This window comes from Protopterus annectens, chromosome 3.part1 (assembly GCF_019279795.1).
Source record: "Protopterus annectens isolate FY-2018-M chromosome 3.part1, PAN1.0, whole genome shotgun sequence".
NCBI lineage: Eukaryota > Metazoa > Chordata > Ceratodontiformes > Protopteridae > Protopterus > Protopterus annectens.
Window position 1 is genome coordinate 1,495,261,034 of NC_056732.1, and position 20,051 is coordinate 1,495,281,084.

The window sequence follows — 20,051 nt, forward strand, 5'->3', positions numbered from 1 at the left end:
AAGCAAATAAGAGCACAGTTGAAATCCTTCAAAGCAAAATTTGAGTCCAAATTGGCCACATCTACTGGAGATAATCATAAGGCCTTCTTCACATATGTCCGTAATCTCAAAGGTAGCACTCAGATCTGTTCAGAACTGATGGTCAAGGGCACTACATATACAAATGCCGTAGATATAGCAAACTTTCTGGCTGATGAATTCAGTGAAAATTTCACCCCTCTGTCCCTCCCATTAGTAAATCAAGACATTCCCAGTACCTGCCCCCTTCCCCCTTATATCTAGGGATCAGGTCATCACTCCTCTCTCAAAGGCAAAAAATACAGTCTCCATGGGACCTGATAACATCCCAGGCTGCATCCTACATGAACTCAGGCAGGAACTTGCAGCATCATTAGGCTCCCTATTCAACCAAAGCCTGAGTACTGGTTTTGTCCCAGCTGAGTGGAGAACAGCCGCTGTCATCCCTTTACACAAAGGTGGAGCATCCACTGATTCGGGAAATTATAGACCCATCAGCCTAACTAGCCTGATCTGCCAGGCCATGGAACGGATTATCATGGACCTCATTAACAAGGACATTGGCAACCTCCAAAAACTTGATCCCACACAGTTTGGCTTCAAGGGGAGGTCATGTCTGTTAAATTTGGTAAACTTTTTTGAGACAGTCACCAAAGCCATGGATGAGGGGAAGACAGTGCACACCACCTACCTTGACCTGGCTAAAGCCTTTGACACTATTCCCCACTCAGGCATAATAGATAAACTCTCTCAACTATGCACCAATCCGTATGTTACCAGATGGGTAGCCAACTGGTTCATTGATAGAACACACCTAGTCAAAATAGGGGAAGCCACCTCAAGCAGTAGCCTCATATCGAGTAGCATACCCCAGGGTTCAGTCTTGGGGCCTCTGTTATTTGGGATATACTTTTCTGAAGTACAGGCCAAAACCAGTGGACTATGGCTGACCAGGTTTGCAGATGACTGCAAGTTGGAAGCTGTCATCAATTCCCCTAGTGACATGGACATCCTCCAAGAGGGTCTCACCCAAACAAATGACTGGTGCCAGAAACATGGCCTCAAGCTGAATACAAAAAATGCATCATCATCCCCTTTGGGGAGAGAGATGTCCCCACAAATTATCACATTAATAATAATGTTCTAAGCATGCAGTCAGTCATGAGGGATTTGGGCACCCAGACTGATAGCAGCCTGACTTTTGACCACCACGTTGCTTCCATTATATGGAAAGTTTTTACATGGCCCACCTCATAAATAAGGGTATCTCATCCAGGGACAAGAAGGTCATAACATCCCTGTTTTCTTCCATTATAAGGCCCATTACTGAGTACAACTCTCCTTTCGGCATGTACCTCGCAAAGCACATGCAGCAGCTGGAGAGACCACAGAGGTTCCTCACCAGGAGAATCCAGGGCCTCAAAAATCTACCATACACAGAAAGGCTAAAAGCCCTATCCCTCTACTCTGTTTTATACAGACTCCTCAGAGGTGACCTCTGTCTGGCATACAAGGTGATCTTGGACCCAGCCTTGATGGAACTGCTGCATATCCGCAAGTCAAGCTCCACTCGAGTGTCCCGCACAAGTGGCCTCGACCTGATCTGTGACATCAATAGGACTTGCTGTCATGACAGATTTGTGTCCCAGACACTCCCCCATCTATGGAATAGACTCTCTCTCTCCATGTCAAGCAGAGTACCTCTTTACCCCTTTTTAAGCGCAATCTGGATAACTGGATGAGAAATAGAAAATACATCCCTGGGATTCCACCCATGTCCCTGCTGGACAGGGGTATTGGGTGCTGATTTGTCTATGCATGGGCTAAACTCTTGGCTAGGCTTATAAGGGCCTCAGGGCCAATAGCCTAGTAACTTCCTATGATCCTATAAATGCTTCCATTTTGAGAACTGCAGTAAGAACAGTGCCACTATATATGAGATACCCTGTAAAAGGGGATAAGGACATTATATGTAGTCACTTAACTTTGATAGGCAGGCTGTGTTATAACCTGTTAGGTATTAAGCAAGTTTGTTTTACTGCAGAACCCTTCATGAATAGTCGCAGTTGAAACATAAATGGCTATATATAAAAAAATGAAAGAATAGGATACTTCTGGGTGACTTTCGGGATGTATTGTAATTGGAGAGAAATGTATTACATTGTAACTGAGCTCAAAATAAAATGTGGAAGCTCAGATTCTGTCTTAATTCACAATACACTAGGATAAAAAGATGCAGTAGAATCAGTTGTGTTTAAATACAAAGTAAGATGTAAAAATTCATAGGATCATGGGATATTAAAGACTGATGATATTAGACATCCTCTACTCTCACCGCCTTTTTTTGTATTGTTACATTTTGGTAGGACTGAGGACATGAGACAGCCAAAGTTACTGTGGAAGGTTCATGAGCAGCATCTAACAAGCATTCCCTGTGGGCTGTGCCATGTGCATTTTTTAACCAGCTACTATCAATATCCTAAAGCCAAACATCCGCAAAGGTTCTTTGTAATCAGGACACAGCACTGAATGAATCTAAGATGTTGCAGTGAATAAGAAATTGTATTTTTTTTGTTTTATTTTTTATTTACAAGCCTTATACATATTTTGCAGTGAAAATTGTACTTAACTATCATTCAGCATTCTTACTACAGTGTAAATTGTATGATGTCAAAAGGATGCTTATGGTAAATGAGTAGTAGAAACATAAATGCATTTGGTACATAATAATGTGTTAAAGACTCTTTGTTTATATAGTCTTTTCTTGTGTAATTTATAGTGAAGTACAAGCATCTTCTTCAGAGCTGCTTTTAGACTTTGGATCTGAAGTCCCTCTTAGTGCCTCGGTAACCCGTCAGTTAATACTCACCAATCATTCAGCAATATCAGCCTCATTCTCTTTTGAAGTTGAATATTTTAGTGCCCCATCAGGGCAACAAATCAATTGGTAAGTTTTTTTTTTTGCTCTTTTTTCCCTTTTGCTTGTACATTTTTTTCACTGTGTATGATTTATTTGAGTGGGAAAGGAAATGTGCAAATATAAAAAAACTGGTACTATTTAGTTTATTATTAAGCTGAACACCAAGACTACGTCTTTATCTCTGTTTTCAAAGTGTCTGGTTGGATTATATAGCCAAGTAACTATAGACAACATTGGCAGTCTGCAACTCTGCTTGTTTCTTTACTGGTGATGAGATGCAGCCTATCTTCCTACTCAAGATCGAGACCATAAATTGCAGATTCTTTAAGTCTAAAAATAAAGACTTTGATTGAAAAAAATTCAAAATTCGCTATTGCACCATTACAACATTTTTGAACCAGAGGCTTCTCCCCCCCTACACCCTCTGACATGTAAGACTGCTAAATGCACATACTAACTCTGAGATCACTGCACCTTGGATGAGAGGGAATCATAGCTTCAGACTTCATAGGTTCATAGGCTCATGGGTTTATTAGGATAACTACCACTAGGGCCCTTACAAGCCTATCTGCTCACCACAAACCTATCAGGATCCTGAGAATCATGGGCGACTATACGAAGGGTATGTTAGTAGGGAGGTAACTAATGGATTTGTGTGTGGGATGTGTTAGGATAATAATGGGGCCAGACTGGGAGTAAATTTACGATTTCTCATCCAGTTGTCAAGGTTTCATTTCAATAGGGTCAGGGATGAACTCTGTTTTGTGGCCAAGTGTCAGCAATGTCCTATATTTTATGTAGGAAAAGCAATCAGGTATTTCAAGAATAGAATTGCTGAACATTTACTGGACATTAGACATGGTAGGATGACCATTGCCTTATGTAGGCATATTAGAGAGTATACTGGTCACCAATTTAAGTTTTTGGTAATTCAGCAAATTATTAAGGATCCTCAGGGAAGAAGTCCGGAAATACATTTAGATATCTGTGAGTTAAAATGGCAGTTGCGTTTAAATGCAACAGAGTACCCAGGCATTAATGAAGCCACTCCTATTACTTTTGTTTTAAAATGTAAAAAAAAATTTAGGATACAACATATGCTCACATATGTATATAAATATATATTTTAGTGCATATATATTATGCATTTGTTCAAATACAATTTTTAATGTATTAATTATGCTTTAAATGATGTCAACTAAAATTGTTTGCACAATTCATTGGATAATTGTTTTAACGATGTGCTATATAAGGGCCGGGTGGGGATGTATAGATTGTTCTGAGGAAGTCCCTATGAAGTGGGAAGAAAGCACTTAACTCTTATTAAAGGTTATACTTTTCAGTGCTGTGCTGTACTTTTTTGGCTCTACAGTTTTTTGTTTGAGAAGAAGTTTGTATAACTGGTGTGGCACAGCTATGGAAGGGTCACTCTCTAATGGTGAGCTTATGGAGCTTTTGCAGCAAATTAATCAGCAATTAGCTGTCCATGCTAATCAGATAAAAACTTTGATTGGCAAAACAATTAGCTCGAGCAATATGTTTGGTAGCTTGGGCTACCCTTTGACCCAGCCAACACAACATTCTCAACCTGAACAGGTGGTTCAGGTTGTTCGTGACTCAAATTCAAGCCAGGGGGAGAATTTGAGTAATAAAGACAATGTCAGTTTCAATAATGAACCAGTAAGCTGGAAATATAATGGCTTTGACTTTCATTTTGAAAGGAGATGTAGTGGCACCATCCAACAGGAATCCTTGACCTTGGTGGAGAAATTGAAGGTATTCGAAAAAGATATGCTGGCTTTTAAGAAACTCCAGATGGAGATAGCATATCTGGAAAGAAACATCGAGTTGGAGCAAATACCATGTGGGTTACAGATATGGAAATATCTCAACAGAGTGGAAGCTAGTCCTGATCTACTTAATGATTTGCACAGCTTATTTGATCGGATGGGTATTGAATTATTAAAGTTAATGGTAAAATACAACATCCAAGCTATGGACAAATTATCAAGAGAACTGGAGGAAAAGAACAAAAAAATTCAGGCTTTGTCCTTTGAGTGGTATAAAATCAATTATACCAATGTATTTAGTACTGTAGGCAGTGTTTGTGCCACAATATTTGTAAGAAAGATGAATAAAATCAAGAGGGACATGAACAAGTGTGCCAAAAAGAAGGCATATCCATTTTCAGCAGGTTCCCTTGCCAACGGTCATGAAAGAACCAATAGCAAGGCAGCTGAGGCGGAAGAAGTGATGTCAGGAACGAGATTACATCAACGGCAATGTACGCATCCTCAGCAGCTCAACCAGGTCGACAATGGAGTGAGACAGTCCAAAAGACTAAAAAATAAAAAACAGCAGCCCCATTTTTCGGGGAAAACTTACAGAGACTATGTAGCTCAGAGGGCCAGACTGAAGAATGAAAGGAGCAGGATTTGATGGCGGAACAACTGATGGACATGACCTTGGCACTTATGAATACCGTAAGTGACAACGCAAGTATTAATTGTGATGCTGGACTGGTACAGGGAATAAGGGACTGTGTCTCTGATGAACTGATTGAAGTTACAAATGTTTTAGAAGGCACATTTAATATTTATGTATTTATTTATTTATTTATATTTGTTGATCGGGAGTGTCCGACTGGACGTAGGTCCATTTTCAGCGGAGGCCCGGGGAGAAAAGCTCCACAGTTAAAATAAACAGACAGTAGTTACATTGGATTACATAGCGATTAACAATTTACATAGCAATTACTTACAACATATTTACAGATGAAGAACATAGTACATCAGTAGACAACTAGAATCTTTATCTGTGAAGTACATAATAGACATTAACAAATGTTACAAGAAGAAGTTCCTGCTGTATAATAAGTACTGGCTTAAGAGCATCTGAGCTTGCTATAATCAAAGTAGTTAGTGGAGTGGAAAGAAAGGTAGTGGTTGGATGGGGAGGGTGATATTAGAGTGGGAGTTGCAAGGGCATAGCCAGCATGTTTTTAGGTGCACTTTTAGTAAAGTTTTGAAGTGGGTGCATGATGGTACGGAGGTAATTGTGGATGGGAGGGAGTTCCATAATTTGGCTATGGTGCAAGAGAATAGTGCTTCACCAGCAGAGTTATTGGCTTTAGTGATCTGCAAGTGATTTTTGTTGCTGGATCTTAGTGGTCTGGTGGTGCGATAGGGTTGGAGTAGATTCTGGAGGGATGAGACATTTAGTGGACGATTTACTAGTTTGTGGACGAGTGAAAGTTGATACCATTGAAGGAGGTGAGGGAGTTCAAGCCAGCCCAGTTCAGCAAGTGAGAGACAGTGGTGACTACGGTAGGATGGCTCTGTGTCGAATTTGGCAATTTTGTTGTAGCAGGTCTCTAGCTTGTTTAGATCACATTGCCTTAGGTTGGTACATATTGGACAGGCATAAAGTAGGGTGGAGATAAGGTGGGAATTTGCTATTGAAATCTTTGCTGCTTTGGTGAGAAGTTGCTTATTTCTGTATAGTGCTCCTATTTTTTTGTGGACTTTTTTATGGTCAAGGATATATGAATGTCAAATTTTAGTTTATTGTCTATTTCCACTCCTAGCAATTTGGTGTGTTCAGTTGGGTATATAGTGGTGTTGTCTTTTGCTGTGATGTTAAAGTGAGAGTTGTTTTGAGTATGTTTGGTGGGGTGGAAGATGAGTAGTTTAGTTTTGTTTGGGTTGAGTATTAATTGGGCATCGGATAACCAAGTTTCAACAGAGGAAAAGGCTTCCAATGTGACTTTTTGCAGTTTGGGTAGGGACTGGGCTGAGCAGATGATGGTTGAGTCATCTGCGTATTGTATGAGTGTGCCATGCTTGGTGGCAGAGGCTAGATTATTGGTGAAAACAGAGAAGAGTGGGGGTCCAAGGATGGATCCTGGGGGAACCCCTATGGAGACAGGTAGTTGGGGAGATATGTCATTTTGCCATACAATGGATTGTTGGTGGTCAGACAAGTAACTCTGAAACCAGTTGGTGACTGATTGTGAGAAGGATAGGTTGTTGAGGACAGAGATAAGTTGTTTGTGTGGGACCATGTCAAATGCTTTAGATAGGTCTAGGAAAGTAGCAGAGGAGAGATAGCCATTGATTTTATGCTAAAGGATAGTGTTAGTAAAGGAGAGTAAGGCAGTGGTGGTGCTATGGTTTGGTCGGAAACCATGCTGAGTATTGGAAAAGAGGTTGTTAGTAAGGAGGTAGTCTGAGACCTGAGAGTGTATGCATCTCTCTAGTATTTTGGAGAGTGGAGAGAGAATAGCTATGGGGCGGTAATTGGTTAGTTCTGTGGAGGGTCCGCCTTTCTGGAGGGGAATTATATGTGATACTTTCCACAGTGTGGGAACGTAACTTTCTGACAGAGATCGGTTAATCAGGATGGATACTGGGTAGGCCAGAGCATCAGCTGTGATTTGTAAGTATTCACTTGGGAGGTTGTCTGCTGCTAATCTGGTGGGCTTAAGTTTAGTTAAGAGTTTTTTATGTTGGAGGTAGGTACAGGATAAAAAGAGAAGGCAGTGGGGAGATTACTAGTTGAAGATGTGGGTTGGAGGGGAGAGGGGTTGTGTTGTTTAGCTAGTGATAGTATGGTTTGTGTGAAGTGTGTGCTGAATGAGGTAGCAATATTTTCTGAAGAGTGAGGGATGTTAGGAAAGGTACTGACTTTACCTGGGTGGAGGATGGAGTTTATGGAGGACCAGAATTGTTTGGGGCTGTGTTGAGAGGTGTCTAGGGCAGACTGATAGTATTGGAATTTGTCCTGTTTTATTAGCTTTTTGACACTATTGCGTAGTTCTAGGAATTTATGTCTAGTTGAGGGGGTTTTAGTTTTGCGCCAGTGCTCCCAGGCTTTATCCCTGTTTTTCATTTCTGACTTTGTGGTTTTCTGTAGCCATGGGGAGGGTTGTGCTTTGATTCTGGAAAGTCTTATGGGGGCATGGTAATTAAGGATGCTCAGGAAGGTAGTATTAAAAAATTCAACTGCATCATCAAGACTGAGGTACTTTAGAGGATGCCAGTTACATTCTTTGAGGGATGAGACGAATGTGAGTGGGTTAAAGTTTAGTTTTTTACGTATTTGACGGTAGATGACAGGTTTAACTTGGTATAGGTATTTTTTGAGTAAGAATGTTGAGGAGTGATCACTGAGGCTATCTGATAAGTGGCCTGTTATATATGACTGGGGGTTCTTACTGACTAGTATCCAGTCAAGGGTAGTGTGCTTGCTGGAGTTTTTATTTATCCTGGTTGGTGACTGGACTAGTTGGGTGAACCCATGAAGGTTTACATTATGGGTTGGATGGTTGCCAGAACAGGATTGCCAGTCAATATTGAAATCACCTAAAATGGTAGTTTCTTGGGGGAGATGGTGGGTAGACCAGCTGAGGAGGTTTTCTAGTGGAGGGATGTTTTGGCCAGGTGGGAAGTAGCATCCAATTATGTTGATGGTTTTGTTTTGGTTTATTTTGAGGTTGGTATATATTATTTCTTCATTGCCTATTTGTGGAGCCGATGATTTTAAGATCTGGATGTTTAGATGCTGTTTAAATATTATAGCTACACCGCCTCCTTTCTTGTTTAGCTGGTCTACTCTTAGTATGCCATAACCTGTAGGGAGTATTTGCTCACTGGTAATGTGAGGTTTTAGCCAGGTTTCTGTCAGGATGACTATATCTGGGGAGTACAAGTCTATGGTGGCATGGAGTTCATGGACTTTGTTGGATATACTTCTAATATTTAGGCTTAGTAGAAGGAAGTCACTTGGCTTTCTATCGGCTGTAATAAATTGTAATGTGTAATATGGGAGAAGTTGTGGTTTCTAGTCTGATGAGGATTGGGGTTGGAGATGGTAGGGCCAGGGTTGGGGTGGATATCTCCACTTAGGGCTAGTTTAGATATGCATGAGGTTATTAGTTTTCTCAGTTTTTGAATGTGTTTGTTTATAAGGGAAACTTTATGATTGTGCTCTTTGGGTAATAGGTATGGTGGGAGGGTTACTGGGTTAAGTTGTAGGGATGCTTTATGTTTGAGTAATATAGTTGGTAGAATATGTGGGGGGTGCATAGGGATGTTTCTTGAGTTGGTGGGAGGGGAACTGAGTGAGGGTGAGACATGAGTGGTGGTGTGAGTAGTAGTACAGTGGTAGTGGTTGAGTGGGGGAATGATGGAGCTTTGGTAGGATGTAAGATATGCAAGGAGAGTGCATGCCGTGAGCATCACCTCAAAAAATCTAGATCCCTCAGAACCACAAGGGCGGGAGACTTAAACCTTGACACGGTTATAAATAGAACGTGCTGGAGGGACAGATTCATCACCCAGAGACTCCCTATGCTGTGGAACAAAATCCCGGTACATGTGAGGCAGAGCACCTCTCTGGTCTTGTTCAAGAGGAATCTTGACCAATGGATGGGAGATTGCAGATATACCCCAGGGATTACTTCAGCGTCACTGCTTGACAGAGGCACAGCAAAATGATAGGCATAGTTTTTATTCAAACTAAAGGGGTGGCGAAAGCCACATAACTATGGGCTAGGCTTATAAATGCCCTTGGGCAGATAGCCTAGTATGAACCTATGAACCTATGAACCTATAGGTAAGGTATGCTTGTACATGTTAGTTGAGGAGGTGTGATAGTAGTGGGAAGATGGAGGAGGTAGTGTTGGGTTAGTGCTGTGTTTGGCTACTAGAAAGATGGGAGGGGTTTGTGAGTATAATAAAGGTGGGACCACAGGGGGCGGGAGGGAATAGGGGGCAGGGTGGAGGGCAAAGCGGGTAGAGACCCTGTTAGTTGTTCTTATGAGGGGGCTGGAAACAATCAGGTAACAAAGTTAACTGATAAATGAACATATGATAGTGACAAGGGTGGTTGTAGTTGTAAAAATGGTGCCTGCCACAGGTAATATTTATTAACTTTGGGATTGACTTAAGGTAATAAACAGGGAAGGGGGAGGGGAGTTTACCAGGTTAGTCCATCTGGGCTTGTGGCCCCTTTACAGTGGAGACCCGAGGAGAAAAGCTCCAGTGCATAGTAAAACAACATTATGTAAAACACACACTGGATGTCACAGAACATTACAAGTTGCAAAGTTACAAAAAAAGGAAAACACTAAATAAAAAAAAAGTACTTGACGAACATCACAATAGACAGACTAGGTTACATAGTAATGATCAGTACAGAGGTATCCATTTTACATCAAAGTATATGTTACATTACATTTAGGAGGATGACATTATAAGGGTATGTGCAAGATAGGCCAGAGGCCAGAATGCATAAAATTTGTGGAAAGCTTATAACATGAGATTTTTTTTTTTTCGGTGGGAGCATGTGAAGGGCATTCCCATCTGGAGGACAGATGGGAGAGAAGTGTGGATTTGAAATTGTTATGGTTAGGTAAATTATGTAGTGGGGAGGGTAGAGAGTTCCACAGTTTGGCTATGGTGTGGGATAGTAGTAATTGGCCAGGTGGATGTAAGGGTTTGTGCACTTGTAAGAGGTTTTGACCTTTGGATCTCAAGGAGCAGCTGGGTGTGTAGGGTATTAGACATTTGGTGAGAGAAGGGCATAATGTTGGTTTGAAGATGAGTTTGTGAACTGTGGTAAGCTGGAGGTATTTTAGGTGGTTGGGGAGTTCTAGCCAGTTGAGGGTGTGTAGAGAGTGGTAGTGATGGGAAGAGTTCTTAGAATTGGTTGCAAATTTGCAGATTTTGTTGCAACAGGATTTGAGTTTGGAGCAAAGGCCAAGTTGTATGTTGGAGAATAGGGGGCACCATACAGGAGGGAGGGGAGAAGAAAGGAAGCTGAGAGGGTTTGTCGGGAGGAGGAGGTGAGGTAACAGTTGTGTCTGTGGAGAAGAACAATTTTTTGGATTTTTTTTTTTGATTGTGGAGAGAATGTGAGAGTCGAATTTTAGGTTTTCATCTATGGTAATGCCAAGTAGTTTAGTACTGGGAATTATTTCTAGGGGGGTGTTAATGTGGCTATTGATGGAAAATAGGTCTTTGTTGAGTTGGGAGGTTTTGGTGGGAGTGAAAATCATTAGTTTTGTTTTTTAGTGTTTTATGCTAGGTGGTTAGATTGCATCCACGATTCTGTTTTGGAGAAGGCTATTTGGGTTATGATTTGTAGTTTGGAGGGGCAGGAGGCTGAGCAGATGATAGTGGAGTCATCTGTGTATTGGATAACTGAGGCATCAGGGATGGAGAGGTGGCAATTGTTGATAAATATTTTAAAGAGTAGTTGGTCTAGTACAGATCCTTGTGGTACTCCTGTGGGTGTAGGTAGGAAAGGGGAGGCTGACTCTTTCCATTGCACAGCTTGTTGGCACATGGAAAGGTAGCTGGAGAACCAGGATATGGTTGAGGGTGAGGTGTGCAGGTGTGAGAGCTGGGACAAGAGTAGGGAGTGGGAGATGGTATTGAATGCCTTTGAGAGGTCTAGAAACAGTGAGGATACATAGTTGCTGCTGTCCTGTGCTAGGTTGAAAGCAGGGCAGTCATAGTGCTGTGGCCAGGGCGGAAGCCATGTTGGGTGGGGGACAGGAGGTTGTGCAGGGTAAGGTATGACATTAGTTGGGGGAGGATGTTTTTTTCAAGTATTTTAGAGAGAGGAGGAGTATAACTATGGGTCTGAAGTTGGTAGTGTCAGTGTTTTTGCCACCTTTGTGTAGAGGGATGATAAATGCTTGTCGCCAGATTGTTGGTATGTAGGATTCTTTTATAGACCTATTTATAAGAATAGATATGGGTTAGGCTATTGATTCAGCGGATAGTTTGAGGAATTTAGCTGGAAGGTTGTCAGGTTCATTGCGGCATGGTTTTAGCTTTAGGAGTAGTCTTTTTATTGTGTTAGTGGAGACAGGTTTAAGGGAGAAGAGGGGGGGAGGGTTAGGGGGCAGGATGTGGGGTAGTGTTGGTGGGCTGGTTAGAAAATGTGGAGGATAAGTTGGCTATGCTATCTATAAAGAATGTGTTGAATTTTGTGGCTGTTTCTAGGCTGGTGAGCTTAGGATCAGGGCAGGGGTTGGCTTTATTACTGGGGTTGAGAATTGAGGAGATGGAGGTCCAGAATTTCTTAGGGTTAGTTAAGTGGTCAGATTGCAGATTGAAGTAGTAGGATTTGCAATCATTTGTTATGAATTTTTTGGCTAGGTTACGCAGATGTTTAAATTCTTGTTGAGTGCTAGGTTTTTCTGTTTTTGGTACTGTTTCCACTTTTTGACTCGTTGCTTCATTATCTGTTTAGTTTCTCTGGATAGCCAGGGGCAGGGGTTAGATTTGATGCATTTAGATCGGGAGGGGGCTAGTTTATCCAGTAGGGTGAGAAATGTGTGGTTAAAATATGATACGGCTTTGTCTAGTGAAAGGCATTTTAGGGGTGACCAGTCAGTAATGTTAAGACATTTTGAAAAGATTTCGGGGCTGAAGGAGGCTAGGTTGTGGGATTGCTTAAATTGGTGTTGTTTTTCTATTTGAGTGGGTAGACAGTCTATGAAGGCTGGTAGGTGATCACTAAGGGGGTCTGGTATTATACCAGCATTGGTGGTATGGTTGGGGTGGGTTGTTAATATCCAGTCTATGATGGTACCGAAGGTACTGTCTTTTTTTGGCCTGGTAGGAAGATTTATAAGTTGGGTGAAATTGTAAAGGTTGATTGAGTGGGTTTGAGTGGGTTAAGGTATCTGAGAGGAAGGAGGCCCAGTTAATGTCTGTGTCACCGAGGATGTAGGTTTCATTTCTGATGTTGGAGATAAACCAAGAGAGGATGTCTTCTAGAGTTTTGGTATTGTCTCCTGGTGGGATGTAGATGGAACAGATGCAGATGGATTTGTAGTTGTTAAGTTTTAAAATGCCAGCAATTATTTCAGCATTGGCAAAGGTTGGGATGGGCTTAGTCATAGGGGTGAAGGTGAGAGTGGAGGGGTAGTTAATAGCTACACCACCTCCTTTTCTATGGGGTCTGTCATTATGTATGATATGGTAGCCTGGGGGGAGGATTTCGTGGTCTTTGATTGAGGGTTTAAGACAGGTCTCGGAGACTGCGGTTATGTCTGGCTGGTTATGAGAGAGCCAAGCGTGAAGGTTGGGAATTTTATTACGGAGACTTTGTGCGTTAAGGGCGATGAGGCAGATTTGTTTTTTTGTGGTGTGGAAGATAGGTTTGGGTGGGTAATGTTGTGTTTTGGACCAGGGTTGGGGTGGATATCTCCTGAGAGTGAGATTGATAAATGTGGAAGGAGCTGCATCAGGAGGTTTAGTTGAGATAGGAAATTGTGATTTTGCTGGGGGAGGTATCTTTTGTGGTATGTACTTAGGATAGGGTGTGGGGTGGGGAGTATAGTGTGTTTGAACAGATGGGAGGGGTGGCAGAGTAGAGTTCAGGGGAGATTTGTGAGTATGTGTGGGATTTGTTTGGGTGTAGTGAGGATGTGGTGTGTGGGGATTGAGATAGTTGTGTGTTTGTGGGGAGGCTAAGTTTGGTAGTGTGGGTTAGGGTTACTAGCATGGTGGCTAGTAATAATGTTTGTAGGTGGAAGTTAGGCTTAGTTGTATGGGTGTATGAGAGGTGGTGTGTCTGTGTGGGAGTGTGTTGGGTTTGTGAGTATTAGGGTGTTAATGGAGGTGGGGGGGTTTGGTAAAGGGTGTATGTGATTGGTGGTGGTCTGTTAGGGGTGTGGTGTGAGGAAGTATAAATGTAGAGGTAGTGGGGGTGGGTGGGAAATGGGGGTATGGTAGGGGAGCGGAGTGAGTCCGCAGGGCGAACAGAGTGGGATAGAGCTGGGCAGGAGTGAAAAATCCCAAAAAGAAGACAATAGAGAAAGTTACAACTGTTCTGTATAGGAGGCTTTGGGAGTTGGTATAAATTAAATTAAAATGTCCAATGTGACTACAAAAATTGAGTAATGCTGTCACCTAGTGGTGAAAGTGAGAACTTTAATGTTGATCTGCAGAAGTTTAAGGTAAATCCAAGAAGGCAAGGAGGACTGGGGGGGGGGGAGGCCAGGCTGCTGTAGGCTGCTACTGTGTAATTTATAGTTAAGGCAGAGATAGGTAATCAAGTATAAACATACACGTGGAAATCTGTTCCTGATTTCTCTTTTTGGTGGTGTTAGGTCTGGGAGCACAACAGTGCTCTGAGAGCAGCAGATGTCCAAAGTGGAGGAAGACCTTTAGAAGAGGGATTCCTTTGGTTTGTAGCTTTTGGCTGGGGAGAACCTGAAAGGTAGGCAGCAGGCTGTAGGTAAAAAAAGAGGGTTAGTTACAGCGTTAACCAGGTAATGAGGTAGCTCAGAGTGGGTACTTACTGGGTACAAGATGGGAGGACAATAGGGGTAAAAGTGAGGAGTACAGTTTGGTGCAAGAGGAAGAAGGAGGGATGAAATGATTGAGGTGCAGGAGTGTATAGGAAGTTGTAGAAGAGGAGTTCAGTAGGTTCAGTAGGAGAGAAAACAAAAAAGGACCGTATGTAGTTTAAAATAAATTACATTCACTGTAGATATCTATTTTACTACTCACAGGTTTAGTCAGGTATAGTATAACTAACCAGCAATCAAATTCGTTAGCATTTAGCGTTATACAGTTATCGACTGACAGAATATGGCGTTCCTTCTGTTGATATATGCTCTTGTTTGGTTAAGAAAGGAGAAAGGGAAAAACAGATGCTCTGAAACAGGGGAAGAGCTGAGTATAATTAGCAATTAAAGGTAGTTTTGAAGCTATGGTGGTGTAGGCATTTTTGTGCTAGGGATGTGCTGTAATAATCTTACACACTAAAGAAATCTTTGTGCAGTCAGCGAGGAGCAGTAGCTTTCACACTACGGCATTTTCAGGTGCTTGTGTGGTGCACGTGCTTTGCAATAGTCCTTGAAACCACAAAACTGTGTTTAGTAGTTTAGTTGTGGTGGTAGATAACCACTAAGAGGGCCGCATACTCTTATGAGAGGCGCTCAAGTTTGGAGCGCTGCCTGGGAAATCAATCAGCTGCAGATTCTTGAGTTTTTACTATTTGGAGTTGACGTGTACCACCCAGCCAGGAAGGAGCATGTACTTTAAAGTTGTTAGAAATATATGTATTAATGTATATGTTTAGTGCTTATTAGAAGCTAAAAGGGTTAACACATTTCATTCTATTTTATGTACAGCTTAATTTTGTATGAGATTATAAGATGCTTTTCTAACTGCAGTATGCTCTCTGAAATTGCAAGATGCTCTCTGACCTAGTATTTGCTAGCATAGCAAAATTCATGTTTATGCCTTTTGGAAATGTACTGGGAAGCAGGTGATTATCTGCTAGGTCAGGAAAATGAATGAATAGTGAATAAATAGAACAATACTGTTTTCTATAATGTGATTGAATATGAACAATCAGCCCTGTTCATGTTATGAGAACATGCATAGCTGCGAAAAAGAAGAGATACATCAGACAAAAGACTGCTTGAAGAAATGAACTGTGATCTGTACTTGCTTTGCGCTCGAATTAGCCATAGTACCTTGAATGGTAACATTGCATAGCAAAAGTTGTATCTGACCGGTGGTCATCAAGGCCACCTTGTTTTTCTCAGGTAGTTTTTTTTGTACACTTGATATGCCAGCAGAAAATCATGGACAAACATCTGATGAGAAACAATATTGAAAGAACTTGTGATTTATTACGTCAGCTTAGTAGGCAATACCTTGTAAGAAATGTATAAAGACAGTCTCACTTCCTGATTCTAGTTAGACAAACTCTGTATTAGCACGTTTTTGTCTCCTTGCTGCAAGATTAAACTGCCTTAATCTGAACCTGCCGTGTGTTGATCATTTTGAAGTTATATTTCCTTTGACAGATTGGTCCTTCGGACCGGAACTCTCTCTCTTCGCCTCAGGTCAGATGGGCCAGGTGGCATGAAACCATACGGGGAAGAGACCACATCGGTTCTTCTGCTTTGAAAGACCTCCGACTGAATTGTAGTTCAAAAGAGGCCAGCCACTTTTCTGATCTGCGAATGAAGGACGAGTCGGTATACGAGCCAGAGAGGATCAATCACGGAGGCTCAGGTAAGGTGAAATTTACCTTTTTTCTGTTTTAGATCAGGGACTTGATTGAAAATATCTGTCAGGAGATTTGTATTGCACAAGTCAGGGACAGAAAGATTGCAGTCTTGTCATAGATCAGGGAAACAGAATAGGTAAGACAGTTATTCTAGATAAACTGTGAAATAAGAAAATCATGGTACCACATGAGAATAAGAAGGGTTACGTAACATTTTTTAACAGTCAGAACAATATGGGTAATAAGTGCACAAAAAGTTCCCGAAACCCACCACTAACCAAAGATGCAAAATATATGCAATCACAGCGTGCCGACAATATTAGATATTATACAAAATGGGTTAATAAATATGAATTTGATGGCAAATTAGAAAAATCCTCGCTTATTAAACTTGTCAAAGAGCTTAAAGCTGACACAAAAGGTCAGGTAAAAAAGTAACGCCAATTGGGAGTTCCTCAGGCACACAGGTGGATTGAGGAAGCAAACCATAGGGAACAAAAAAGTAATAATTCAAAAGCTATGTTTTTAGATAAAGAAGACAATAATTTAGTAATGGCATCAGCCCCTCCACCCCCTCCACTTCCTGCACCAGAATATGAAGTGAGTGGACAAGCTGGTCCACCTCCGCTATACCCAGCTGTCACCGCGAAGCCAGGACCATATGTTAGAGATCCCATTGAGACCAGGTCTCGAACATGTAACTTACGAGGGGATATTGAGTTATATGAAATAAATAAAAAATCACGAGCTATGAGTGAAGAAGAGATATGTCCACTTATAGAAGTACCAAATCCACAGGTAGGACAGGCAGGACAGGACCCAACTCTTCTAGTATATAGACCGTGGACACCGGAAGACATCCGGAAAGCCACAGAGGGAATTCCCCATCCGAAAGTTAATTTTAGAAAATTCTTAGAAGACTTACAGGGCATGAGGTTAAGTTATCATTTGAACGGAGAAGAAGCAGAAAAAGTAGACAGATCGTAGGTCCAGATTGGCACATGATCAGTGGCAACTGGAATCCCCGTGACACAGAACATAAGCCACTCCCACATAGCAACGCAGAACTGGATAACAGAGTGAAGGGTCTAACAGACCGAATCTCTGAGAAATGGAAGCCTAGGGCAGACTGGACTTGCATTAATCAATGCATCCAACAGGAAGGTGAAACTGTTGACAGATATTATGCTAGATTATTAGAGTGTTTTAATAACCATTGTGGAATGCAGGTACCTGAAGATCAAACACATGATTCCCCATATGAGCAGCAATTAAAGAATACATTTTTGAAAGGCAGTGTTTTGCCTATAAGCAGCTTTATTACAAAGCACATGGTAGACCATCATACAAGCAGATTACAGTCACTACTTGAATATGCTAGGCATGCCGAAAGGCATTTTAACAGTAAAACGCAAGCCCAAGTATTTGCTGTAGAAGACGGAGCAGAAGTTTATGTAGTACAGTCCGGAAAAAAGGGAAAAAAAATGCCCAGGGAAACAAACAATCTGATAAACGATCAGAAGAGTTTGAAGAAAGAAAGAAAATGGATGAATGTTTTAAGTGCGGGAAAAAGGGACATTTAGCAAGGGATTGCAGGCAAAACAAAAAGGCAGCCATAGAAGATAAGGAGGGTGAGGACTGACTATATGATAGTCAAGAATCACTAGAAGAGAATAACCAAGAAAAGACAAATGCAAATGTGATAGAGGTAGAGAATGTGATAGAAGAAATAGAGGAAGTACAAGAAATCACCGATGGTGAAGAAAGTGAAATTTTAGACTTGGCATTATTGAGCCTAGAGCTCTATTTAGCAGACACAAAACTGGAAGTTACACATCTGGTAGAGGGGAGGAAAGTTAAATTCCTGTGTGACTCAGGGGCTTCACGGACTCTGATACATCCTTCCAAACTACCAGAAAATTCAGAATCACTTGATTACATATTAGTGAAAGCAGCTAATGGACAGCTGTATCGGGAGCCACTCTCCCACAACATAGCAATAACTGACCCTGTTTCAGGGATGACCCAGAAAAGCAAAATTGTCATTTCTGCAAAATGCCCAGTAAACATTTTGGGCAGAGATCTGATGCAGATATTTGGCATAGCAGTAGTACCAACTATGCAGGGTATGGAAGCACAGCGACAAATGGATACTTTTGTGGTGCAACCGGAGGGTGAAACATTGTATTGGTACAGCCAGAACTTAGTTACGACTGGTCCAGGGCAGTAACCAAAGAACTGATGAATGTAGCCATCAGTAAATCCCCCTCCCTTGACACTGATAAACAGCATTTGTTGCACTGTACTCTGTATTATTGTAGCACACCAAGACCTGATAAGGAATATGAGCAAGAACTGTTTAAAAACCATGCAAACAGATTAATATTATGTAATCTGTACTGGGACACAGAAGGGAACAGTGTAGTCAACTGTTCATTGCCCCAGGAATTCTTTGCACTCTATAAATCTAATCGATTACCACATGTTAGTTTAACAAAAGACAAGAATGTGAAATGGGCAGATCTTGGAGAAAAAGTCACAAAGTGGGAAAAACAAACAGAGTTAGAACTGTCAGAACAGGGAATACAAAAACAGAAGTTAAATTGGATAACGCAGACACACCCAGCTGTACACTTGCAGTCTAGTGAGGACAGATGATTAGCAGTCTTACTAGAAGAGGAAGAAAAAGCTTTACAGAGTATACCAGAAACTCTGTGGTCAACAGGGAAATCAGATGTAGGATTAATCCGTACAGCAGGACCAGTTACTATTACGCCAAAATCAGCATTTAGACCTCAAAAGAGACAGTATCCCTTAAGAAAGGATGCAGATGTAGGAATCAAACCTATAATAGCAGCCTTACTTAAGGAAGGAGTACTGATAGAATCTCCCGATTCGCCATGTAATACACCCTTATTTCCTGTTAGAAAAGCAAATGGGGAATGGCGTATGGTCCAAGACTTACAAGCTGTAAATGATGCAGTAATACCTAGAGCACCTACGGTGCCAGATCCACACACCCTATTGAATGATTTGAAGCCTCAACAGAAGTATTTTTCTGTGGTAGATATTAGCAATGCGTTTTTCTCGATACCGATACTCCCTGACAGCCAACATTGGTTTGCATTCAAATTTCAGGGGAAAAGGTATACATACACGTGACTACCACAGGGGTATTGTGAAAGCCCAACAATATTTGCACAAGAGATGGCAAGCAACTTGGCAGGATTTAGCCCACCAAGAGGCAGCCAAATTTTACTTTATGTAGACGACATCCTGCTGGCAGCCCCCACCCAGCAAGAATGTAGAGAAGATACCATAGCATTACTACAATTTTTAGCCACACAAGGACATAAAGTAAACAAAAAACAAATTGCAGCTTTGGAGAAAGCAGGTCAAATACCTGGAATATGTAATATCCAAAGAAGGTAGAACATTAGATGAGGATAGAAAAATAGCAATTTTGCAATTGCCCAAACCGACTACCAAGAAGGAAATGATGTCCTTCCTGGGCATGACTAATTTCTGTCAGAGTTGGATTCCAAACTATGCCTTGGAGTCTGCTCCACTGACCAACTTGATATACAAGAAGCCTATGGCAGCACAAGATTTATTACAATGGACACCAGAAGCAGAATCAGCTTTCTGCAAATTGAAACAACTGATAGCATCCTCATTAGTCTTAGGATTACCGAACTATCATAAACGTTTTTTCCAAACTGTAGATTGTAAACAAGGTTACATGACATCAGTGTTAACACAGCAGCATGGGGATAAACAACGCCCCATAGCTTATTATTCATCACAGCTGGACCCAGTGGCGCGATCCCTGCCCCACTGTGTACAAGCAGTAGTTGCAGCTGCAATGGCAGTACAGGCTTCGGCCTCAGTAGTGTTGTTCCACCCTCTCACATTGAGAGTGCCTCATGCAGTCACAATTATTTTACTGCAAGAAAAAGTAGCATATCTTTCTCCTGCTAGACATCTTTCCTGTATGACTATACTCCTGAGCCAACCTCATATGACAATTGAACGATGTACAACTTTAAACCCATCTACCTTG

General features: G+C 41.5%; 1 protein-coding gene and 1 long non-coding RNA gene across 2 annotated transcripts in view; one reads left to right on the forward strand and one right to left on the reverse strand.

The window, feature by feature from the left end:
* The window catches only part of DLEC1 (DLEC1 cilia and flagella associated protein), a 2,498,134-nt gene that overhangs the window by 1,336,966 nt on the left and 1,141,117 nt on the right, over nt 1-20,051 (forward strand). The window contains exon 24 of the mRNA XM_044067561.1: nt 2,798-2,965. Coding sequence (XP_043923496.1) covers nt 2,798-2,965 — 168 coding nt within the window. The remainder of the gene's footprint in view (nt 1-2,797; nt 2,966-20,051) is intronic.
* Nucleotides 1-20,051, reverse strand: part of LOC122798533 — a 137,181-nt gene that overhangs the window by 35,061 nt on the left and 82,069 nt on the right. The gene's annotated exons all lie outside the window — the stretch shown is intronic.